The sequence below is a fragment of the Lepidochelys olivacea genome (assembly GCF_965140295.1).
Source record: "Lepidochelys olivacea isolate rLepOli2 genome assembly, chromosome: 13".
NCBI lineage: Eukaryota > Metazoa > Chordata > Testudines > Cheloniidae > Lepidochelys > Lepidochelys olivacea.
The window spans coordinates 30,704,137-30,729,358 of NC_140423.1; the positions used below are offsets into that span (position 1 = coordinate 30,704,137).

Here is a 25,222-nt window from a genome sequence, read left to right on the forward strand (position 1 = left end):
TGTCTTCATTCCTGCTTCTTACCTCTGGAGTAACTTTCCTACAAACAAAACTCTGAACAACCTATCCAAGCTGTGGATGTATTCCAGAGGGACTTTCAAGCCAGCAAACTCACCAATACTGCTAAGAAACTGATATATGGACTTTGAAGTCTCTGTATGTATCTTTTTTCCTTATAATAAACCTATGGTTTTAGACACTAAAGGACTGGCTGTCAGCAGAATATTTTGGGTAAGATCCAAACGAATATTGATCTAGTAATGTGGCAGACCCTTTGGGGTCAGAAGAACATTTTGTAGATGTGAGCAGAGTTCCTAAACGTCTCACTGTACTGGACCTGCATGCTGATTGGGAGCCAGAGAACAGAATGCAATAAAGGGGGCGGTGTGATTTCTTTTTTTAGCTTCTTCATAACCAGTGTGTGGGGGGGATCAGCAGCACAGTTTGTGACGGGTTGGTGAGTTTAACTTCAGCGTTAACCACCAGTTTTGAGAGTCTCTGCACTCTTTTGCAGCCTGCCCTGAGCCTGGCATTTTCAGTGAGGGCTTCCCCAGGCACCCCAGGTCACAGTCGCCATAGACCTTTGGGATTAGGAAGTAACAGGAGTAGAAACCCCAACCCCTTAGCATTGTTGGAAACGCCACCACTGCTCCCACGGATTAGGAGTGACTGCACCTCTTCAGCTAGAAGTCTCTCATGAGAAGGATTCCTGAAGGAGGATGGGAGAACAACTGAATTGAAGAGAGTATCCCACTTCCACCACGCACACTACCCAACAATTTGCAGTAATGCAGGCCCACACCTGATAGAAGTGGGACAACCGGTCCACAAAACGTAGGAGAAATAGGATCGAGACACCGTCCTGGTACACTATCCTGAGGCGTACCCTCAAAAGGCCTACTTAAACCCTGACAAATGTCTCGGGAGGGGTGGGGGGCAGGTGCTAGGGCAGATGAGGATTGGGACAGGTTCCTCCTTCTATAGCCTCTGTTCTTTCTCCTGTTGTATTCCTGTCTCTTCTGCATAGGGTAGAACCTGTGCTTCTTAGCAGGAGCTGGTGTATGCAGACCCAAAGATTTCAGAGTAGCCCTTGAGTCTTTCAAGCTATGGAGCTTCAAATCAGTTTGCTCCAAAAAGAGTGATCTGCCTTCAAACAACAGGTCCGGGATTGCCTGCTGGACCTCACAGGGTAGACCCGAAGACTGAAGCCACAAGCTTTGCCTCATGACCACCACCAAAGCCAAGGAGCAGACTACCGTGTCCAGAGCCACCTGGAGAGACGCCATGGCCACTGCTTTGCCTTCTACACTATGGCTGAAAACTCACCCCTGGATTCCTGCAGCAAGAGCTCCCTGAACTTTGCCATAGCACTCCAGGAATTAAAGTCTGCCAACCACCAAGTGCTTGTAGGTTGGTATATCTTGAGCTGGTGGCTCAGTAGAGTAGACCTTTCTGCCAAAAAGATAGAGGCAACAGGGGCAAACCCCTAAGGCCAAAGATGCCAAAAAACTCTGTCTCTCCCTTTTGTTCACCAGCAAAACAACCAGCGAGCCGGGGGTGGGGGAGGGGTGTTAACATACAAAAATGTATACCCCTTGGGAGGGACAAATGTACCTCCTCTCCATCCTCTTCAATGGCAGGGCAGCCCATGATGGTCCCGAGGCCATTATAATATCCACTAAATGGGGGAGGATTCAGAGATCTCCTCTGGTTGAATGCCCAGGTTCTGGGCTACCCTCCTTGGGAGTTCCTGATGCAACCCTATAATATGGGAGGGCACCACAGCTGTTCCCACCACTGCCTCGTTGAGAGAGGAAGATGGAGAAGCTTGCACAGGCACCTGTATTTCTCCCTCTGCTCCAGATGGGTCCGGTAAGGAGGCAACCTCCTGTTCAGCACCAGGCTCAGCACAGGGGGACTGATCCCTGTTTCCAAGAGGGATGGAGCTCGTGCCTCTGATATTGCAAAATACAACCTTATGGACTGGGACCCCTGGATAGGTTGGAACGCTCAGGGATTTCAAAATGGCCACTGCAGGGGCATTTGCCATTGTGCCGGTGGCCATGTCGCCAGCGGCATGCCCTGGCCCATGTCCAGTCGCAGAGTGCTGCCTATAGGAGCAATGTCTGCTCCTGCGTGAGGCTTAGGACTCTGCTCCCAAATCAGAGTCTGAGGAGTGGCTTCTTGGCAACCAAGGCGGGGCGGTACAGACCAGTGCCAGAGAGTGGTGCCATGAACGAGGGGATTCGTGCCACAACATCATGACGAGCTTGCCGTTCGCCAGCACCTGTCTCCCTGCCACGGTGGCCCTCAGTTCTGGCGTGGTCACTGTGGCCAAGGATGGTAGCACCACGGAGAAAAGAAGGTCCCTTACAGCCTCCGGCATAAACGGTAAAGCCAAGGCTGTTGTGCTGCAGTGGCTCTCCCTTGGCAGGGAGTCCAATGGTACCAGACTCAATGACACCCTTTCCAGGGCCAGAGTCGATGATGCCGCACACCGTGTTGGTGCCTCCAACTGGCCCAGCATGGGTCACACTCTACCAGAAGCCCTATCGCCTGCAGACCTTGGGGTTGGACAGCACCCCCAGTCTGTCTTTTTCTGCTTTTTCTTAGGCACCGGCGATTGTGAACGGTGCCGGGAGTCCCATGCCAGAGTTGATTTCCTCTGTGCTGGGGACTCATGTCGGTGCCGGGAGCCCCAGACCGTCAGTAGCAAAGTCCTTTCTTGGTACCGGGGATGTGGAACCGCACTGCACCACCACCAGAGACAGCAGGGCACTTCTTACTAACCTAGAAGTACACGGTGCCGATTCCACCTGCGTCAGCTCCGAAGTGGGATGGAGTGCTGCCTCCGTATAGAGGAACTTAAGTCTAGTTTCTCTGTCCTTTTTTGTCCTGGGTCTGAAGCTCCTGCACGTGGGTCTCTCCCAGGCACTTAAGATAGATATCATGTGGGTCACTAACCGGCATTGGTTTGTGGAATGCCATACACAGTTTGAACCCTTGGGACCGAGGCATACTGTGGTGCAGGGCGGCCTAGCCCCGCTACTACCTATATTACACTACTTAGCTACCCACTAACTTAATCCTAACAGTAACTATTTACAATTTTTACAGAAAAAAGTCCACCGAAAGAAGGCATTTGCAGAATGCAAGAGACGAGCCGAAGTTCCAGCAACCACAAGAGGCGGTAAAAAGGAACCGAAGGAGCGGTGGGGTGGCAGGACGCTATATGCTGGCACGACTCCAGGGGCGCCAGAGCCAACCTGACAGACACCACTGAGGGAAAACTTTCCCGTGGTGGTACATGCAGTGCATGCACGCCTGCGTTGGAATGGACATGAACAAGCACTTGAAGAACATCATAAACAAAAAAAGGATACACACCCATTTTAAAAAATGTGACCTACAAAGATTATTTAATACCCCACTGAGATGAATGGAAGCAATTCACATCTCCTAGAGCTATTGTTTTAGTCTTCCTGTTTACAGTCTTAAAAGACAATGGTGCATCAGGTCACATTTGCAAATTTTTTCCTCCAAATCATAAGTTAAAAATTTCTATTTTTTTTTTTTTTAGGCAAACTCTTAAATTCTGCAAAAACCACTAAGTTCAAAGTTGTACGAGAAAAACGTTTTCTAACTCCCACTCACAGCCCTTGTGGCACTGTCACAAGGAGCACTTTTTTAGTAGTCTTTATTAATTTCAGACACTTAATATTAGTTCTCTCTCCTTGCTGGGATAACTTCACTCACATCCAACATGGATTTGTTGATATTCTTTCATATATAAGTATTACATTACCTCAGCATATGTAAAAAGCGAAACCAAGTCTGTGCAATGCACTCGTTGTCCATTTCAGGAGGAATCAGACTGGCATCTTCATCAGGAATTTTAAATGGAGGAAATGAAGGTCCATATGTAAAACGCAGCAATCTAGGGGACAAGTCAGTAAGGCTGTCATTGCATTAGTACTCCTCACACTTGGCACTGTTTGTACATATGTAAAAAGATGCACCATATATTGCTTTAAGCACATGTAAAATAAAAACCAATTACAAACCTTACTAAATAAACCATGAACATTTTACACAGTCATCCATTCAAAATTAATCATCAATCCATTTAACCCTCTCTATCCCACCCTTCTCAAAAGCTACAGCCTTGGAGCATGCCTGAAAGTTCCCTGTGCTTGGACTCTGTCAGACTAAGAAAGCATTCCACATGCCGGGACCCTCTCTGAAAACACTTTGCCAGCACAACACCCTCGCTGTTTAAAAGCGGGGGACTACCAGCTTGTGTGCCATGTGTTTTGGTTTTTTTAACTGACAAGGTATTGCAAAAGGAGAGAGGCAGTTTCTCAAGTAATTAGGTCCCAAACCACTTCAGGCTTTTATTGATTTGAATCAACACATTGAATTACACCTGGAAACAAAGAGCCAGTGCAAATCCAGGTATAATATATGCTCTCCATGAGTTGCCAAGCTTATCAAGCAGACCCACTACAATCTGCAGAAGCTGGAGTCTCCAAGTGGTCTCGAAGTATAGCACCACAGAGCACATTACAATGATCCAATCTCAAGATGGTAAAGGCCTGGATAATTGAAGTGAGGTCACAGATGGAAAGAGTGATAACCTTCTGGCCAAGCAGCGATGGAACAAACCTTTCTTGTGCTTTCTGACCATCCAAAAGAAACTTAGGATCCAACCTGCCACCTCCAATTCCTCTATCTTGCAAACCGGTGAGAAATGGCACAGATTCCAATCAGAATGGTCTCATTCTTCTCCAAACTGAGTCCCTGCCACCTCAATCTCAAGTTTTTACTCTTCTTAAAATTATGCTTTGCACACCCCCAATCTGGAAAAAAAACCCTCACTTGATATTTTCCTCTCCAACTAGTGCCCCATCTGAGCTAATTGAGATGGCTATCTGTGACCCTGTATGGAATGTGGGTGAACATTTAAAATACTGATACCAATATTACAAAATAGCAATGAATAGTATACAAGATAGACTATGTAAGGTATCACTGGAAAAGTTATAATCTGCTAAATATGATAATATTGTTATATCTATCTAATCTTACCATGAATTATAAATGTGTTATATCTGTATCTCAAATTTATCCTGTGTTTCTGGGCGACTCCCCCCAGACAGACTGGCATTAGCACTATCCAACCTGCTTGATGGCCCATCAAGGGCAATCAGCTGTACAAGGAACCCACTGAGAGAAGATAGGGGCTACACGTAGTCAGCAGGACATGCAGGGACATGCTTATGGACAGGGGACTCCACGTACTTTTCCATACCCATGCATAGGCGCCAACTCTGTGGGTGCTCTGGGGCTGGAGCACCCACGGGAAAAAATTAGTGGGTTCTCTGCACCCACCGGCAGCCAAGCTCCCCTCTCCACCCCCCCACCTCACCTAACCTCTGCCTCCACCTCCTCCCATGAGCGCACCGCATCCCCGCTTCTCCCCATAGCTCCCAGCGCTTGCCGCTGCAAAACAGCTGTTTCGCAGTGTAACAAGCTCTGGGAGGGAGGGGGGAGGAGCAAGAATGTGGCTTGCTCAGGGGAGGAGGCGGGGCCAGGGCAGGGATTTTGGGAAGGAGTCCAATAGGGGCAGGGAGGGGGCTGGAATGGGGGCAGGTTAGGAGCAGGTTGAGCACCCACCAGCACCAGAAGAAGTTGGCGCCTATGTACCCATGTGCTGTGAGCTTGTGTTTGGGACAAAAAGGATATACAACCGCATGGGAAAGGATATAAAAAAGCAGCTGCATCATCTCCAGTTTGTCTTCAATCCTGCTTCTCAGCTCTGGAGTGAGTTTTCTACAAATTGAAGCTATGAAAAATGGACTGATAGACCTATCCAAGCTTTGGATGTGTTCCACAGATACTTTACAAGCCAGCAAATTCTCCAATGCTGTTAAGAACGTGATATATGAACTCTGAAGTCATATGTATGTATCTAATTGCTTTGACTCTTAACAACTCTCTTCTCTTTTGTTTTTTTCTTATATAATAAAACCTTTAGTTTTAGATAACAAAGGATTGGCTGGCAGAGTTGTATTTTGGGTAAGATCCAAACAAGTATTGATCTGGTACTGTGTCTGGTCCTTTGGGGATAAGAAGAACATTCTGTAAAGTCAACAGAGTGAAGTAACTTCTTACTTTACTGGACTTAGTCATGGATTGGGAGCCAGAAACTGGAATGCAATAAAGGAGGTTGTGAGATTTATTTATTTTTAAGCTTCTGGATAACCAGCATGGGGGATCAAGAGCACAATGTTGTGACTGGCTGGTGAATTTAACTATAGGGTTAACCATCAGTTTTTGGAGAATCTGCTCTCCTTTTGCGGCCTGCCCTGACCTTGCCATTTTCAGTCTGGGCTACTCTAGGCACTTCGGGTCATGGGACACACTTTTCATAGCAGCAAATTTGTTATACTAGGAAGAGCAGGAAAGAAGGGAAGAAAATCAAGTCAAAGAGGCCAAACTGTAGGACAGCAAGAGCAACGTCCAACTGGGTGATTATGCTTTTCTTGAAATTGTATTTTCACACCTAGATATTTTAGTGGTTTGCACCTGGTAAATGCTGAAGACAGATTCATGCCAGGTAGTAATTTAATTGCTTTCAAAGTAAGAGTATGTTAAAGTTGAACTCTTGAACCAGTTCCCCTAACACAATGAGGGTATATCTTTACTGCAGAGTTAACTCAGGTGATCAGATTCAGAACCCAAGGTCGCCTAGCCCAGGTCTAAGCAACCACACCGCAAAGCCCTACCCAAGTTAGTGTCCTCACTGGTGCTACATTTACCCGTGTGTCTCACTAGGGGTGCTATAGGGGACATCCTATGATTCTTGGTGCTGTAATAAGCTGAGCTGCTCTGGGATTCTTTCCCAGTGAACTGTGGGAGAACTTGTCTTTCCTTATGAGCACATGGAGCGAATTGTGGGAAGGCACTGGAAGACTACCAGCACTTGAGCAATTTAGCCTGTGTCCTCACTGCAAAGTGGGTGGGTTACCAGCTCAAGTGAAAGCAGAACCTGAGCCTAGCCTATACTCCAGCAGGGCCAGCTAGCCTGGATTTAGAGCACCACTAAATTTGGGTGAAAAATTTGTTTTCTGGTGGGAGAGGCAGTAAAGGGCAACATCTCTGAAGATTCCCAGTTAACTCTGAAGTAAAGAAATACTCTTAGATACCAAAATATTAAATTTACACATACACATGCACCCCTATGGGACTAACCAATCACCATTGTTTTGATTCAGGAAACCTACTCTGAGCATATTACTAGCAGCCAAATTCAGGAAAGTTGTTTATTAAAAAGACACTTTGCTCTTTGGAAGTTGGATTAGAATTTCTTTGGGCTAAAAGGTACTCATGCAGACTAGAAGCACCACTGAGCTTAAGGTTGGCATCAAAAAACCTCAGCTCTTTATATATTAGATTTAAATAAGCAAACAAATCCACAACAGAAGTACAACATTTTACACAAGTGTCACAGAACCCACAGGTTACTTTATATCAGTGGCATTAAAACTGTTAGACATCAGAGGGCAGTAAGATCTGGGCATAAAACACATGGAGCAGCAGTGGAACAGGACACTGATGCATGCTTTACAACTGTTTACAACAGGGAGTTACAACTGTTCTTTCCAAACCAACGAATCATAAAAACACATCATAAACGTTATATACTACTACATCTAAGCAGCTACAAATAGCCAGAAGAATTGTGTATTTAGTTGTACAAAATAAAAGATGCCACACAAATATGTGTATATATATATATATGTATGTATTGGGAGGAGGTGAGTGTCCCTTAGTGGTGAAAGAACAGGTTAAAGACTATTTAGAAAAAATGAACATGCACAAGTCCATGGGGCTGGATCCAATGCATCTGAGAGTGCTGAGGAAGTTGGCTGATGTGATTACAGAGCTCTGGCCATTATCTTTGAAAAACTCATGGTGACCGGGGGAGGTCCCGGACGCTTGGAAAAAGGCAAATAAATATAGTGCCAATCTTTAAAAAAGGGAAGAAGGAGAATCTGGGGAACTACAGAATAGCCAGCCTCACCTCAGTCCTGGGAAAAATCAAGCAGCAGGTCCTCAAGGAATCCATATTGAAGCACTTGGAGAAGAGGAAGGTGATCAAGAACAGTCAGCATGGATTCACCAAGGAAAAGTCATGCCTGACTAACCTGATTGCCTTTTATGATGAGATAACTGGCTCTGTGGATATGGGGAAAAGCAGTGGACGTGATATACCTTGACTTTAGCAAAGCTTTTGATACGATCTCCCACAGTATTCTTGTCAGCAAGTTAAAGTATGGATTGGATGGAGGGACTATAAAGGTGGATAGAAAGCTGGCTAGATCGTTGGGCCCAGCGGGCAATGATCAACAGCTCGACGTCTAGTTGGCAGCCGGTATCAAGCGGAGTGCCCTAGAGGTCGGTCCTGGGGCCGGTTTTGTTCAACATCTTCATGGATAATGGGATGGATTGCACCCTCAGCAAGTTCACAGATGATACTAAGCTGGGAAGAAAGACAGATATGCTGGAGGGTAGGGATAGGGTCTAGAGTGACCTAGACAAATTGGAGGATTCTGCAAAATAAATCTGATGAGGTTCAACAAGGACAAGTACAGAGTCCTGCACTTAGGATGGAAGAATCCCATGCACTGCTACAGGCTGAGGACCGACTGGATAAAGGCAGTTCTGCAGAAAAGGACCCGGGGATTACAGTGGACGAGAAGCTGGATATGAGTCAACAGTGTGCCCTTGTTGCCAAGAAGGCTAACGGCATACTGGGCTGCATTAGTAGGAGCATTGCCAGCAGATCAAGGGAAGCGATTATTCCCCCTCTATTCGGCACTGGTGAGGCCACATCAGGAGTACTGCATCCAGTTTGGGGCCCTCCACTACAGAAAGGATGTGGACAGATCGGAGAGAGTCCAGAGGAGGTCAAAAAAAATGATCAGGGGGATGGGGCACATGATTTACAAGCAGAGGCTGAGGGAACTGGGCTTATTTAGTCTACAGAAGAGAAGAGTGAGGGGGGATTTGATAGCAGCCTTCGACCACCTGAAGTGGGGGTTCCAAAGAGGATGGAGCTAGGCTGTTCTCAGTGGTGGCAGATGACAGAACAAGAAGCAATGGTCTCAAGTTGCAGTGGGGGAGGTCTAGATTGGATATTAAGAAAAACTATTTCACTAGGAGGATGGTGAAGCACTGGAATGGGTTACCTAGGGAGGTGGTGGAATCTCCATCCTTAGAGGTTTTTAAGGCCCGGCTTGACAAAGCCCTAGCTGGGATGATTTAGTTGGTGTTGGTCCTGCTTTGAGGAGGGGGTTGGACTAGATGACCTCCTGAGGTCTCTTCCAACCTTAATCATCATCTTCTAAATACATGTGATGAGAAGCTGTACAGCATGACATATATTTTCAGAAGCACTTGGACAGCAGAAGTTTTCCTAGAGTTGAACTGAAAGCGACTGTAGACAAGATAAAAAGTCAGAACAATGGAACATGATACGTAACAAGACTAGGTAACATTGTAATGTTTTGGATAACAGAGATATTAAGATTATACACAGACACAAAGAGACAATACACTGAACTGTTCATTTATGGAATGCTAACATTTACTAAAAATATGAACAGAAAAAAAAATATCCATAGAACCAAACTTCATAGATATTGAAGTTTACATGGTTTTAGCAGGTATTTTGGATGAGCTGCTTGTTATTCAAATTTGCTACTGTCTGAAAAAGTGTGATCAACCATATGATAGATATGGTTACTGTACCTGTAATTATGAAATAATGGACATGCAGTTATTCTGCAAATATTGGAATATATTTGTCTCTTTAAAACTGCATTCCACAAACAAACAGAAAATACAGACAGATTAAAGACTCAATCATCACAGAAAACTGGCTGAACAACATACACTGCAAGTGTGTTCATCTCAATGTCAGTTTCTTTTGAGGTTTCACCTACCTGGAAGTAAGGGCACAGATAACCTTGCTCCACTGCTCCACTACAGCAGGGTGATGCCGCCAGTTGGCCACCATTTCTTTGGCAGTTTTCCAATAAGGGGGTGTTGGAAAGCACCGAGTGCAAGCTAGCAACCACACTTCAAACAGCACACCAATCAGTTTCTCAGCCAGATTCTCAGCAATGCCACCTTATGCAGGAACAAAACAAGCATTTAAAGCCATTTAAGATGCTAGATCTCTTTCAGCCATCTCCCCTAGGAAACCCTATTGATCCTAAAGGAATCTCATGGCTATCATGCTCATACCACTTTGAATTTGTATAGATTTCAGTTTATAAGCAATGTTTAAATACCCTTAAACCTATTCTGATCTACAACAGTACCATTTGCTTATTTTCTACACGTGCATCCAGGTTTTTAAAAAGTCCAAATGTTATAACTGATAGTACAAAGCCTAGCCATATAGGTAATGCGAACACCTGTGCAACAAGGGATTCGCCTACTTAGACACGTTATCATCACAGTAACGTGTGTGTGCGCGCGCGTGTGTGTGAGAGAGATCTGACCATGTACGTATTAGTTTACACTTGGGTACGTACTGACGTGTCTTCACACTGCCTCTCTAGCTAGGGGAAAAGAAAGAATACAGAGCTGACAGACAGAACTATGGGACCCCAAAGACAGAAGACCCAGTAATCTGGGATGGACCATCAGATGTCTTGCAGAGTATGTTTTGACAATTCATACAGGACAGAAATTGTTTAAGCAGGTTCAATTTCAGGCCATCCAACTTTAATTCAGAGTTTAAATACTAGAGATGGGTGATTGTTCTTACATGGCCACCAGCAACTTTTGATAAGTTTTTCAACATGAAAACAAACTACATTTGGGGGCCAAAACCCTTATATCCATAAGAGATGCAAATGAAAAAAAGTTAAGACACAAACCTTGCACAGTGGGAGCTGCCAAAAGTGTGTCATTAATCTGTAGGAGAAACAATAATAAAACCTCCCAAGTTTCTCGAGCCATGATGGTTGACTCACGAGCCAATTTCTGGACAGCCTTCAAAACCTGCAAACATAGTCTATTCTGACTGGACCCCACATCCTGCCTACAAGAGAAAAAACACTATTTGAGTCTCTTAACAAAACAACAAAAATGAATCTATAGCTTTGAGATTGACTACAGTACCGAAAATTCACTGTTATATGCAAAGAACTTAAAATGGCAATATTATTGAACCAAACTTTGAGTTAAGGTGATTCATGGGAATCCAACTCTGCCTCAGTGCAGGGAGGTATACAGTACAATAGCTCTTTCATGACACTACACAACAAACATGCACTCATACAAAATGCTACACCATGTATACATTTTCAGTTAGAGAAAGTACAGCTCCTTTGCATTATATTCCAATTGTTAAGTGAATGGCTCATCACTTAATGCCATGAGATCATGTAAAAACACAAAGACACATATGGGATAGGAAGAAAGGCAGAATTAAAGTGTAGTATGTATTATTTTGATTTTTAAGAGTGCTCCTAATTATTCCAGGCACATGTAAATTACAAAGCTTACCAAATAAACCAGTTCCCAATCTTCCTCACCCATTCATCCCAGGAATGACAACTTTCACCTACTCCTATATATACGCACAGCATCCTTATTTAATATGTATATTACACTAAGTTCAGTCAGGATGGGGATCCTATTGTGCAATATGCATGTATAAACATGGACAGTAATGTGATCCTGCTTTAAAGAGCTTGCGACGTAAAGAAGGGTATTTTGAAGTCACAGTTAGACCAGCAAAGATGAAGTATTTTTTTTTAATGGCATAGGGAGAGCAAAAGGGATCCGGACTTCCTCTTTGTGGAGGATATGCAGATTAGACTGACTCAGTACCTCACATGTCACCAAAAAGGAGCCCACTTATCCAAGAGAATATCTCCTAGACAAGACAAAGATAAACCTGAACATAATGGAGATGTCAGGACTTACTTACGGCCAGATATCTAATTCGGAAGAGAAGTGTTGTATTGGGAAGCAGGTGAGAATGGTGCTGGCAAACTAGTTTGGCTTCTTTGCCACCTCCTCCAACACTGCCTATCCCCAACTTACCATATGCCTAAAACCTCCTAAGCTTTTTAAAAATTCTAGAAAAGTCACTGGAATAGGAAAAGCAGATTACGGAGGTCCTCTGCATATAGAGAGAGCTTGTTCGCGGAAGCCAGAGTTTTAATATATTAGCTCTTAGGGTTATCCCATCATGAAAATATTATTGACTCTCACATACCACAACAGAGTGAGTTTTGATGAGATTGTCTGGATTTCTCTACCCATTCAAAAAGCCATTTTGTGAAATATAAAGATGAGATAGGGCAAGTGACAATGACAAAAGCTCTTCCATAGCACCAGCCATTATATATCTTCTGTCACTCCATTCTTGATGACAGGATGCCATTAACATCATAAATTTATAGCATGCAAATGTCATGCATGAATCCCACTTGATTAGGAAGGACAAGGCAAAAGCACTCACTCCACGCTCACAAGATTTCTGTGATGGAGGCAAACAGTTTGCAGCAGCAGAAAACTAAAGGGGTTAAGGGTTTACAGAAAAGGGAAATTTGGGCCAGATTAAGGGATTTCAGCAGAGTACCATCTACAGAAGATGCCCCATACTTACTTTTAGGACAAGATCTGCCAGAGCCTGAGCATTTTGTTCATCTAATGCAACTGGAAGCCTGTGTGGCACTGGGGCATTATCTAACAGCCACTGCTATTGCATTTTAGTAGTTCAATGCTTCTTGAATCAAGCGGGTTTTCCAGGGCAGGCATCCGATGAAGTGAGTTGTCGCTCACGAAAGCTTATGCTCAAATACATTTTTTAGTCTCTAAGGTGCCACAAGTCCTCCTGTTCTTTTTGAATCAAGCAGGGTAGCTAGGGTTAGGGTTCATTTCATTAGGGCTAGAAGTCAGAAGCTGACATGAGAGGGAAGGATGTAGGGGACTTCTTTCTGGTTGATCAGTCAGCTAGGAGCGATTCCAATTTACCCTGCTCTCTCCCTCTCTCTCATTCATATTCATTGCTCTTGACACTATTTCAAAGCTATAGGTCTCAAAAGCGAGCACAGACTAACTGTTTTAGCACTGTAGCTATTGCAGGCATGGATTCTGTACATATTGCTGTTTTAGGGGACTAAATGTTGCACTATTATAAAAATGTTTATGACCACTTACTTCTGGGGCCATAAAGCCTTTAACCTGTCTGTTCTCTACCTGCCATTTCAAGTCTGCTCACTTGTAACCAATTAGGTTGACTCAGGATAGCCACCCTTCCTCATGCATTCATCTCTTAGATGGAAGATGTACACTTGAGCTATTTTAGATATCAGCACCCTCTTATCACAACTCTGGACCATTGCGCTCCTGGCAGCCAATAGCTACATCACTTCCTGGGGGTGGGAAAGGAAACTATTTCACCAGGACCAACACTAAGAAAACATATTTATGGTGTGGATTGAATACTGTAATACAGGGAATGCTTTTATTCCACAAAAAGAGGGGGTAGGAAGTATTCTCCTGAATTCTATCCCCACCAGCATTCCCCATAGTATCTGAGACACTCCCACTTAGGAAAAAAAAATTAAAAGAATAATACCATTCTGAGTTTTAAGTTTCTTCCTTCCTTCCCAGCCTCCAGAAGGAACACCTCATGGGTAGTGTATATACACACAGCTTACTAGGGAAAAGCCAATCCATGAGCTCAGCTGTGCATTTAACTTTGACTATAGCAGACCCTGTGATCATTTTTAGCTCTCATGAGACAGTTCTGAGCCAGCTCCTGGGAAAGCTTTGATTTGAACTCATTTTTGTTTGGGGGAGGGAGAGAGGTAGGAAAAAAAGGGGCTTGAAAATAAGGTAGAAGCTGCCAACAATTCTTAACGTGCTGCCCTACTGCAGTGGGGCAACAGGAAGCCACTTTTGCTTCTCTCCCAGGAGCTTGGAGGTGGTCTCCCTTGCCCACTGACTGGGCGCTGCTTCTCTTCTTTGGAGCAGCCACCAGCTCCAGTTCTTGCCTCCTTGTAGCAATCTGTCAGCTATTTGGGGGTGGGGCAGGGACAGGCGAGAGAAAGCAAGTAAGACCTGGTACCAAATGGAAACAGGCAAGAGGACTGCTGAGCTGCCAAAAGCAGTCTGGAGGAGACAGAGTTCAGGTTCTGAAACATAGGGGAAGAAACTATGGGGAGCATAGCAGGAGTCATATGGGATAGAGTGGGTACATCATCTCTCACCATCATCCAGCAGTCTCTCCGGCCTACTTTATTTCTATCCTACATGTGTTAGGTAAAATTCCTCTGAACTCTGACAATGCGGACCTTAATTCTGTAGCAAGGCACCTGGAGCTGTAGCCTTTGCGGAAATTGTGGAATTGCTCTGGAAGCTTCTCATATATTATAACTGATGTTTTTATTGAATTAAATATGAAAATGCAATCCGCAGAGCCTTGCTCATCTGGATATAAATTCAATTGATTTTATGCAGACTCCCTATTTTCCGGTTTTCATTGTGCCACAGAATTTTAGGTTGATAATGCACAACTTTCAGAACTGTCAGGGGAAGCTGCAAGTTTTGGCAGCCAGGTAGGAAACAGTTCGGGCTTTTGGCACCTGGAGAGGCCCAGGGGACCATTGGGATAAGCACATTGGCTGGGTGTTCCTGTTAATGTGATTTATGTCATTGCTGGACAGCTGAGTCAGTACTGACATGAAGAGAGAATTTTACACCTTTTAGTCTCTTGTACTAGGCTTTTTATAGACTCATGTAGACAACACTTTAAGGATGCACTTGGTTCATGCTTTCAAAGTTTTCATGACTGCTTCAAAGGGGGGCTAGGACTCCTAGGTGCTACCATAATACATTTTTTTTAAATTGATAAATCAGAAGCCTAATTTTAATGTTATTTTTCGCAGCCCTCACTTTTTCCCTTACTTCTGAGAAGGGTAAGTATCGGAAAATTAACTGGAATTTAAGTCTGTAGTAAGTCTAACACGCTTAGAAGGATGGTCCAGTGGTTAGAGCATTAGCCTAGTACTTGGAAAACTTTGGTTCAAGTTTCTGTTCCACCAAACAACCTGCACAATCCTTGGCAAGACATTTTGCCTCTCTGTGCCTTAGTTCCCCACCTATAAAATAGACGTAACAGCACCTCCCTACCTCAGACAGTGTTGTGAGGGTAAACATATTAAAGATTGTGAAGGCCTCACTGCTGTAATGGGGGCCAGTAGGACTGCCTCATACAACTGAGGCTCCTTCGTACCCTCCACCAATCTTATTTAATCTTTAAGGATAACAATCATATCTAGGTTTCTCCTTTTTCTTAAATCATATCTAGATACTGCTGCTTCTCTAGCCTGCAAGACCAGCTTGTGAAATCTCACCCACAACAGGCACTGACTTAACAGAAATTGTGCCATCAAAGAGCACCTACAGCTGCAGGGAGCGGAGCCATTACAAAAAGACAATGCAATAAAATTCACTAAATGCCTTTGAGAATTTCCCCTAGTCAGTGCTTGAGAATGCAGATAGGAGGATGGGGTTGGGAATTCCTCTGCCATAGTTTTTTGCTTGTTTAAATAGTCTGACTATCATCTTATGCTTACTTTTGACCTTGCTTTAATATAAACTAAAATGCCACTTATCTGTGGTCTGAGACCAAGTCAAAAACTAAGATTATTAAATATTCAGGTATTAGAATTTGAAACAAGTTAGTGAATGTCCTTTTGCTTTGCACTTTAGAGCTAATCGTACAGATTAGGTCTAGTCCTATGCTACAGTAAGAGTAGGCTGTGGTAAGTGCTTACTGCGTGGCCATGACGTGTGTTTTGAACTCACTCTGCAGGCATGCAATACAAGAACAGTATATCCATCTACACTAATATATTTTGCAAGGCAAATGGTTTAGTTGCCAAAAACTTTATTAAACGGGTATGTGAACTGATGCGTTAAGCTTGGTGATAGATAAATGTAATTTTAGAGTCAGCCACTGACAGATGATGCTCTTCTTCCTCCTCCTCATTTACTACTTGTAAAGTGCTTAAACAGATCATTGATTTGTATGTTGTCATAATAGGCCAATTGTTCTTAATCACTAGATCAGAGTGTAGATTCAAACTATTGAAAGAAACACATGAATGGCGGTTGCTGTAGCCTGGAAAATCTGGTATCCATGTATTCAACAGCGACTTCAAGGATATACATCTGATCTTTTTGAAGCTTTGCTTCAACAACCAGAAGTTGTTACCTCTTCAAATTTACCCTCCCTGTAGACATAAAGGTTAGTATAGCCTTTATCAGTTTCATCAGGCACAGCACTTCCTAAAACATTTTTATGCCCTGTGTTACATCAGTGGTCCTAAATTCCAAGTCTACTTTGACCAAGTAAATTTTATAGCCCACAGAGATCTGATGTAAATTGACACCTGCTCAGCTTCTGACCTCAGTGCCAACAAAGTAATATGTCTAACTCTCAATGTGCACCTGAGACCTCTAAGATTTGTCCAACAGTTCTCTTAAATCTTAGTTTTATGCAAGACTGACTTCATTTTGTTTCATTTGCAGAATATTTCTTAATTTTTAAAACTGAAATCCATATTCAGTGAGTGCGTAAGAGGTGATGGAATAAGGTGGCAAGTTTTTGGAACTCCACATATTGCATTTTATGGTGCAGTTTATTAAAAAGAGTTTTCGATGGACAAAATTGATAGTTTGTGCTTCCATGGATTTCATGTGAGCAGCAGAGCCATCATGTAGCTGTAGGGAATCAGTACTAAAATTCTTGCACCCACTTATAAGAGGATCTCTCTTATCAAAAAGCTTCCTATGCTGTCTGCAAATAAAAGCCATGTCATCTTTATGACATGAAACCTATTAATATTTAATCATGAATTCTGGAAAGTGTATTCATAGATATTAAGGGAGGACTATGATCACCCATCCTAACCTTCCTCATAACCCAGGCCAAAAATCTCATTCAGTGTTTCTTGCATCAAGCCCATACATTTCTTTTAGAGCTAGAGCATCTCTTTTAGGATGCTATTTAGTTTTAATTTAAAGACTGCAAAGGGATGGAGAGTCCTCCACATCCCTAAGTAAATTGTTCCAGTGATTATTACCCTCATTTAAAATCTGCACTTTATTTCTAATCTGAATTTTTCTAGTTTCAACATCAGATCTCATTATGATAGATTTCATTTTAGCAGAAAAAGGCAGATCTCTATTTCCCCCATAGGTAGTTGCAGATCATAATTAAGTCAATTCTTAACCTTGTCTTGGATAAGCTAAAACTAAACAGATTGTGTTTCCTAAGTTTTTTCTGCAATAAGACATGTTTTACAGACCTCAAATCATTCTTAACTCTTTTCTGAGCTCTTCCTTTTTTCCCCCCCAACATCCTTTAAGTGTTGACACCAGAACTGGATATAATATTCCAATAACTGTCTAATACCATATACAAATGCACCTTCTGTCTCCTAGTTAAAAAAGGATAAATAAGCAGGAGAATATCAAAACTATCTGCTTCCATTGAACCTGGCCTTACTGTATCTGGAAGGTCATGCCCCCCATACAGTCAGCAAATGAGCAAAACTTATTACAATGATTTTATGGTATGTTCTACATGGAATGGCTTCATGGATTAGGCAACAACCCTACCAGCATCAAATCTGACAAAGGCACAGACCTTGTTGCAAGAGAGCTGGTCATCGCTGGCAAGTCTGATTTCAATAATTGTCACAAAAAGCAACTTGCAGAGATCAGTGGAGGGTACACTTTCTTCTAACAAGACTGTCCATCCACAGAGCTGTGACAGTCGCATGTTGGCTTTGCCATTAGCAACTGCATTGGTACCAAGCTTTTAAAATAAATAAATCTAAAGGCGTAAGTGATTGGCTCATGACTCTATGGTTGCCACTGAAACAAGTGGTGTGCTACCATGATTAGTGCTTACACTCCCATCATGACAAATGCAGTCAAAGAAAGAAAAGTTCTACAGTGACTTAGACAAAAGCCCTCAGTGTTTACAATGGCATCAGATAAACTGGTCATCAAAAAGGGGTCTTCAATGTGAGGGCGGAAGTAATGCAGTAAAATGGCAGAATACCATAGGACAGCATGGGACTGGGAAAGAATAGCAATGAAACTCTGTTATTCAGTGAATGTGTGACGCAGCAGCTAGTGATCATGAAAGCCTTTTTCCACCTACCAGACCAAAAAGAAATCCTCATGGACACACCCAGGATCAAAAAATGGCATCTTAGGATATCACGGTTGGAAGGGACCTCAGGAGGTCATCTAGTCCAACCCCCTGCTCAAAGCAGGACCAATCCCCAATTTTTGCCCCAGATCCCTAAATGGCCCCCTCAAGGATTGAACTCACAACCCTGGGTTTTGCAGGCCAATGCTCAAACCACTGAGACTATACTATCATCTGGTGGCAAGATCTACGGGATGTATAAATGACTGCAGCCTTGCACACGACAGACTGATGGATAGACCATTGCATGATAAAATTCTGGAGTGTATTTATTAATATGGCAAGTACATGGCAAATCATCATTTAAACCAGTGGCGAGCAACCTGTGGGCTGCATGCGGCCCATCAGGGTAATTCACTGGCGGGCCATAAGACAGTGTTTACATTGACCATCTGCAGGCACGGCTGCCTGCAGCTCCAAAGTGGCTGCGGTTCGCCAGACCCGGCCAATGGGAGCTGCAGGAAGGTCAATGTAAACATTGTCTTGGGGCCACTGACCAGATGCATGTTGCCCACTGCTGATTTAAACCAGACAGCTCAACGTACAGCAATTACAAGATGAAGCTACATAAGCTCAGCTCTGCAACAAACATCAGAGCTGCTCTACCTGACCTTGCTGGCTTGACTACTAGTGCTAATGTAAACAGCAAATGGGCAACTCTTCACATACTATACATGAAGCAGCTTTTGCCATCTTGGGTACAGCAAAATGACGTCACCAAGCCTGTCATGTTGAGAAGGACTCAGAAATCCAACAGCTACTAATTCCTCCTCTGCTTACCCCCCAGTCCTTCCCCCCTGGTTATTTTTAGTAAAGTCAGACAGGTCGTGGCTCCCGTGAATTTGTTTATTTCCCGCAACTGTCCATGACTTTTACTAAAAATAACTACGACAAAGTCCTAGCCTTAGTCATGAAACCAAAGACTTCTATGCGGCTTTGAAAGATGTATAATGGTCACACACACATACAGTGCCTTTAAAGAGTGCAGACAGCCTATTGCTGATCACCAATAAAGGAGAAATACTATCAGGGATGCCAACAGCATTTCAGTGATCTTCTGAACACACCAGCCAACACTATAGAAGAGGCACAAAGAAGAGCAGTGGATATGTCAACATCTGCCCGGTCCCTTGATGGAGTCAGCACTGCAACCAGTGCCATGAAGAACTGCAGGGATCAGATGGTATTCCTGCAGAAATAGTCAAGCATTGAGGAGAGACCTTAATGAGGCAATTACATGGAAATTCTCTCAATATATAGAGAGAGTACTGAAGAAGATGTACTGCACGAATTCAATGATGCCACCATTGTCACCACATACAAGAGGAAAGGTGAAAGTCCAACTGTGGCAACTACCACGGTATCTCATTACTTATGAGCACTGGAAAGATTCTGGCCAGAGTACTCCGATTGTCTGCTATGCAACCTCACTAATCGTGTGCTATCAGACTCACAATGCTGTCTCAGGACAATGCAAGGAACAGCAGACATATTTGTAGCTAGTCAGATGCAGGAGCAATGCAGAGAACAGCAACAGAACCGTTACCAATGAACCAAGTCTTCATTGACTTGGCTAAAGCATTTGACACTGACAGCAGATCTGGACTTTGGCAACTATTACAGAAGTTTTGTTATCCAGAAAAATTCACCAACATTCTGAGGCTATGGCATAACGAAATGCTTAGACAAGTCTGTGCACATTGGTTCAGTATGACCCATTTCCTATCACTAATGTTAACTAGAGCTGCATAATTAATTCAACCCTGTTCAATGTCTTCTATGCAGTAATACCCAGTGATGCTACAAGAGACCTGAATGCTGGTATCAGGATAGGTTTCCTGTCCTCTAGAAAATTATTCAACCTAAACATGCTGCAACCCTCCACCAAGATCTGAGGTAGTTGATGAGCTGCTGTATGCGAATGACTGCACTCCAGAGAAAACGAACTCAAGAAGAGATACGATTGATAACAGACGAATTTGTAGAGTCTACAAAAACAGAGGCTGAATCTAAAAGAAAGAAGTCACGTATCAACCTGCACTAGGAAAACCCTACAAGAAACCAGAAGTCACCATCAGCAACACATAGCTGAATGCTGTTACAGACTTCTGTTATCCTGGCAGCATATTGGTGAATGATGCTATGCTAGACAAGGAGCTGACAAGTTGCAGTAACAAAACCAGTTCATCATTGGCAGACTATCAGGCAGAATCTGGCAGCAATACTGTATTAAGCTTCAAACAAAGATAAAAGATTAAAGCGGTTGTGCTGTCCTACCTGTAGCAGGGCTCGCACTCATACATCACCTCAAGTTTCTAGATAAATACCATTTTTGACAACTGCATACCAAACTCTGCATCAAACAGCAGAATAAAGTTAAAAATAAAGTTCTGGAATGCAGCCACTCCACAAAGACTGAAGCCATGCTCATGGCATCACAGTTACACTGGGCTGGTGATGTGTTCAGGATGGATGACACCAGAATGCCAAAGCAGCTACTGTACAGCAAACTGGAAGTAGGTAACCACACATAAGATGGCCAGAAGAAATGCTTCACAGATACACTGAAGCATAACTTGAAGCAGTGCATCACTGATGTCAACAGTTGAGCATCAGACAGATAGATCACCTGACAAGCAGTAGTCAGCAATGGGGTTACTCAGAGACTAATCACCATATGGCTCTTGAGGTACAGAGGCTGAGTTGTAAACAGCAGCAGCTTCAGCAGACCGACTAATCCCTTCCTTGATATTGAGCTACATATGCATTCAAAGTAGAAAGGACAAAGTGTATTACCACTGACAGCATCATCTTTGGTCATGGACAACCACCACCTATCCAGGAATCATGTTTGCCCTCTTCACTACAGAAGAGCCAAAGGAACATGAGCTCCCAGTGTGATCTTCCATAATCCTAAGTCCTTTTCCATGTCATTGCATTCCAGGACAGAATCACCCACCTTGTATGACCTACAAGGTTCCTATGTAACATGATCTTGCATTTGGATGTAATACACAAGTTTCTCATGTCAATCTGCTCAGTCTCACGTGCTTTGCACTTATTTGGCACAGAGCCTTTAATATCCCCCTCTGTTGATTCAAGCTGATAAGTGCTTTTTGGTTTTCGGTTTTTGAAACCATACAACAAAAGCCCAGCAGGGTGCTCTGATGTGATCCAAAAACATTTTTCAATTTTTTTCCCAAATCATGCAACTATCCACGGACATAGTTCTTGTAAGAAATGTTTAGAATAGTTAGCGTGTAAGTCAAGGACTGATTTGCAAATTAAGTTGTCTAACCATCACAGCAAAAGCAGCTGCAGAGAGTCTGCAATTCAAAACTGTAACAAATTAGAGTGGCCACCCCACTCCTAACTTCAGGCCCAGTTGTGTTTTGCAGCAGAGACAAATAATAAATCAGTTTTATTTTGCAGCAGAGACAAATAATAAATCAGTTTTATTTTACTACAAATCCTACTCTTGTTTGGCTGCCAAATGAAAAAAATAAAAGAAAAAAAAAAAAAGCTTGCCTTTCTGGCAAAATAACTACGTGACTATAGCTAAGAAGCCCAGACCCCCATCTCTTCCCTCCCCGGTCACTACAGATCTGCTTCTCACCTTGGTACGAAGAGATTTTGTAGATGTCTGAGAATGCTCTGAACATAAAGATTTGGTTCCTTAACAACAGGTAAAGGAATGGAGTCTTTAGGTAATACAAGAGCCATAATCCAGTCAGTATATACATCAACACAATACTTCACAGTATCGCCCTCCAATGGGAGGGTCAGTCCATAACAAACCACCTCCATGGTCCATTTTACCTAAACAAAGAAAGGGGAGGTTGTTAAAATACTGTATGTACCAAACATAAGAGCATGTCTACATGTTTCTAAAACAAGCCCAATGGTGCCAACAGCACCCCTTTTTAGCAATATCATCTGAACATATGCATCCCTTCAAGAAGTATTTCAGGCTGTGTGTGTTTATAACATATGTAAAGGGACAGTTTCCCTTAAGGGACAGGCTGGAGCCTGCAGCCCGGAGATAATCAAGGATGCCCTGCCACACCCTGGGGTCAAGCTATATAAAACATGGGAAGGCAAAGAGAAGAAGCCAGACAGGCCTGCAATCACTCCTGTCCTGAAACCTTACTAAAAAGGGGACATGGTATTCGGTTAGTGTATGTTGGCATCTCCTTGCCTTGGGCTGTAAAAGCAAACCCATGCTTCCCCAATTAAAGGAATTAAGGCAGGGCACCACAAGGGGTTTGTGGGGATGGCCCACAGCTTTAAACAAACTCCAACTTACAGATTGTAAATCATGCTACCTAGCGGACTTAACATGGAAACTAAAGCAACACACAGTAAAAGCTGTTTTATCCAACATGTTGGGAAAATGGGGGGTGTGGATAAGTGAAAAATGCTGGTTAACGAAGAGGGAGTTTGGGTACAGGAAGGGGTGCAGGCTTGGGGCAGCGAGTTGGGGCACAGGAGTGCAGGGTGCCAGATCCAGGGGGGATGGTGTGCTCACCTCAGGTGGCTCCCCTCAAGTAGCAGCCTGTCCCAGATGCTCCTAGGTGGAGGTGTGGCAGGTGGCTCTGTGCACTGCCTCCACCTGCAGGCGCCACCCCCGCAGCGCCCATTGGCTGCAGTTCCCAGCCAATGGGAGCTGCGGAGCTAGTGCTTGGGGTGAGGCTGGGGCAGCTACATTTAGGAATTTAAATGTACTTCAGAAAGCTTGGATATTTAAAAAAATTCAAAGTTACACTGCAGAAAACTACACAGATGAGCAACACTGAGTTAACATGTGAACAGAACTAGAACCTCTGTAGAGAAACACTTACTTCTTTATCTGTTTTTAGTAAACTCTCGCTCCCAGCTGCCGATGGTGTATTTAAGGCTTGCCCAAGAGGACGCACCACTGCATTTGCCACCTCTCTCCCCACATTATCAGGATAGCTGTGAAGTACACTGGTGTGACCCTGATCATTTTGAACAACAAGATGCAGGGACCTCCACTCTGAGTACATAGTGCCTCTATGCTACACACCAAGCAATACCTGGGAGAAGAGAAAGAAGCAATTATTAAATATGCTTTGGTATACATTAATAGAACTCTGGCTACACGACACAGAATATACCCCATTACACATTTAAAAATGCAAATGAATGCTTCATGCTCATGGAGAATTGGAAAGAAAAAAGAATCAAACCGCAGCCATTCAACTCCAAGAGGTCCCTAATGTAGCCCAGTGAACCAGTATGTTGAATATATGGAATTTGTTCAAAAACGTTGATTTAATTACAGGTAAAAATCAGATATGAAGACAATCTTAAGACCTCTCCTGCATTGTATCGATGGTCCACAGTCACCTGAAATGACCCCTGCTCTTTCCCAGCAATTATGGAACAGACATTGCTCTTACTCTAACACCTCTTTTCACTTGGAGGTCAATTCCAGAAGTACTCAGTGAATTTAAGTGCAAGCTCCAATGTACATTCCTACACATTAGCTCCTGGCAACACCCATGATGCCAAGGAAAGGAACATGACAGATTTCAAGAAAAGGGCAGGCTAAACAAATGTTAAGAAGGATCTGTAGAGATGATCTTGTGGGAAGGTAAGTTAAATCCTTCCCCTTTACAGGTAAAGGAACTGGGGCTACTGGGAAAGAGTTGGCTAAGAAAATGAGTAAATTGTAGTGTGCACTCTCCAACTAACATGCCACTTGAATAAGCCCCCTCTTTTGTTGCAAATTAATCAAAAATGAAGCTCCAGAAAAGGTACTTTAAAACCTCACTGAATTCTCATTTCACTAGCCCACAAACCCAATGACACTCAAAAGGAAAAACAGTCAATTTCCACCTCTCTACAAGATTTGTTGTGATGTCATAGAATATCAGGGTTGGAAGGGACCTCAGGAGGTCATCTAGTCCAACCCCCTGCACAAAGCAGGGCCAATCCCCAACTAAATCATCCCAGACAGGGCTTTGTCAAGCCTGACCTTAAAAGCTTCTAAGGAAGGAGATTCCACCACCTCCCTAGGTAACGCATTCCAGTGCTTCACCACCCTCCTACTGAAAAAGTTTTTCCTAATATCCAACCTAAACCTCCCTCACTGCAACTTGAGACCATTACTCCTTGTGCTGTCATCTGCTACCACTGAGAACAATCTAGAGCCAACCTCTTTGGAACCCCCTTTCAGGTAGTCAAAAGCAGCTATCAAATCCCCCCTCATTCTTCTCTTCCGCAGGCTAAACATCCCCAGTTCCCTCAGCCTCTCCTCATAAGTCATGGGTGCCAGTCCACTAATCACTTTTGTTGCCCTCCACTGGACGCTTTCCAAATTTTTCCACATCCTTCTTGTAGTGTGTGGCCCAAAACTGGACACAGTACTCCAGATGAGGCCTCATCAATGTTGAATAGAGGGAAATGATCACGTCCCTCCATCTGCTGGCAATGCCCCTACATATACATCCCAAAATGTCATTGATGGCCTTCTTGGCAAGAACAGCACACTGTTGACTCATATCCAGCTTCTCATCCACTGTCACCCCCTAGGTCCTTTTCTGCAGAACTGCTGCCTAGCCAGTCGGTCCCTAGTCTGTAGCAGTGCATGGGATTCTTCTGCCTAAGTGCAGGACTCTGCACTTGTCCTTGTTGAGCCTCAGATTTCTTTTGGCCCAATCCTCCAATTTCTCTAGGTTCCTCTGTATCCTATCCCTACCCTCCAGCATATCCACCTCTCCTCCCAGTTTAGTGTCATCTGCAAACTTGCTGAGAGTGCTATCCACGCCATCCTCCAGATAATTTATGAAGATACTGAACAAAACCGGCCCCAGGACCGACCTTTGGGGCACTCTCCTTGATACTGGCTGCCAACTAGACATGGAGCCATTGAT

At 43.6% G+C, this 25,222-nt stretch overlaps 1 protein-coding gene across 2 annotated transcripts in view; it reads right to left on the reverse strand.

Annotated features, from left to right (window-relative positions):
- Positions 1–25,222, reverse strand: part of RALGAPB (Ral GTPase activating protein non-catalytic subunit beta) — a 111,884-nt gene that overhangs the window by 75,366 nt on the left and 11,296 nt on the right. For both annotated transcript variants that reach the window (XM_084645722.1, XM_084645721.1), the window contains exons 2-6: positions 23,165–23,380; positions 21,940–22,142; positions 10,954–11,117; positions 10,009–10,195; positions 3,804–3,935 (exon numbers count right to left, since the gene is read on the reverse strand). In XM_084645722.1, the coding sequence (XP_084501848.1) occupies positions 3,804–3,935; positions 10,009–10,195; positions 10,954–11,117; positions 21,940–22,142; positions 23,165–23,350 (872 nt within the window). In that variant the 5' untranslated portion in view covers positions 23,351–23,380. The remainder of the gene's footprint in view (positions 1–3,803; positions 3,936–10,008; positions 10,196–10,953; positions 11,118–21,939; positions 22,143–23,164; positions 23,381–25,222) is intronic.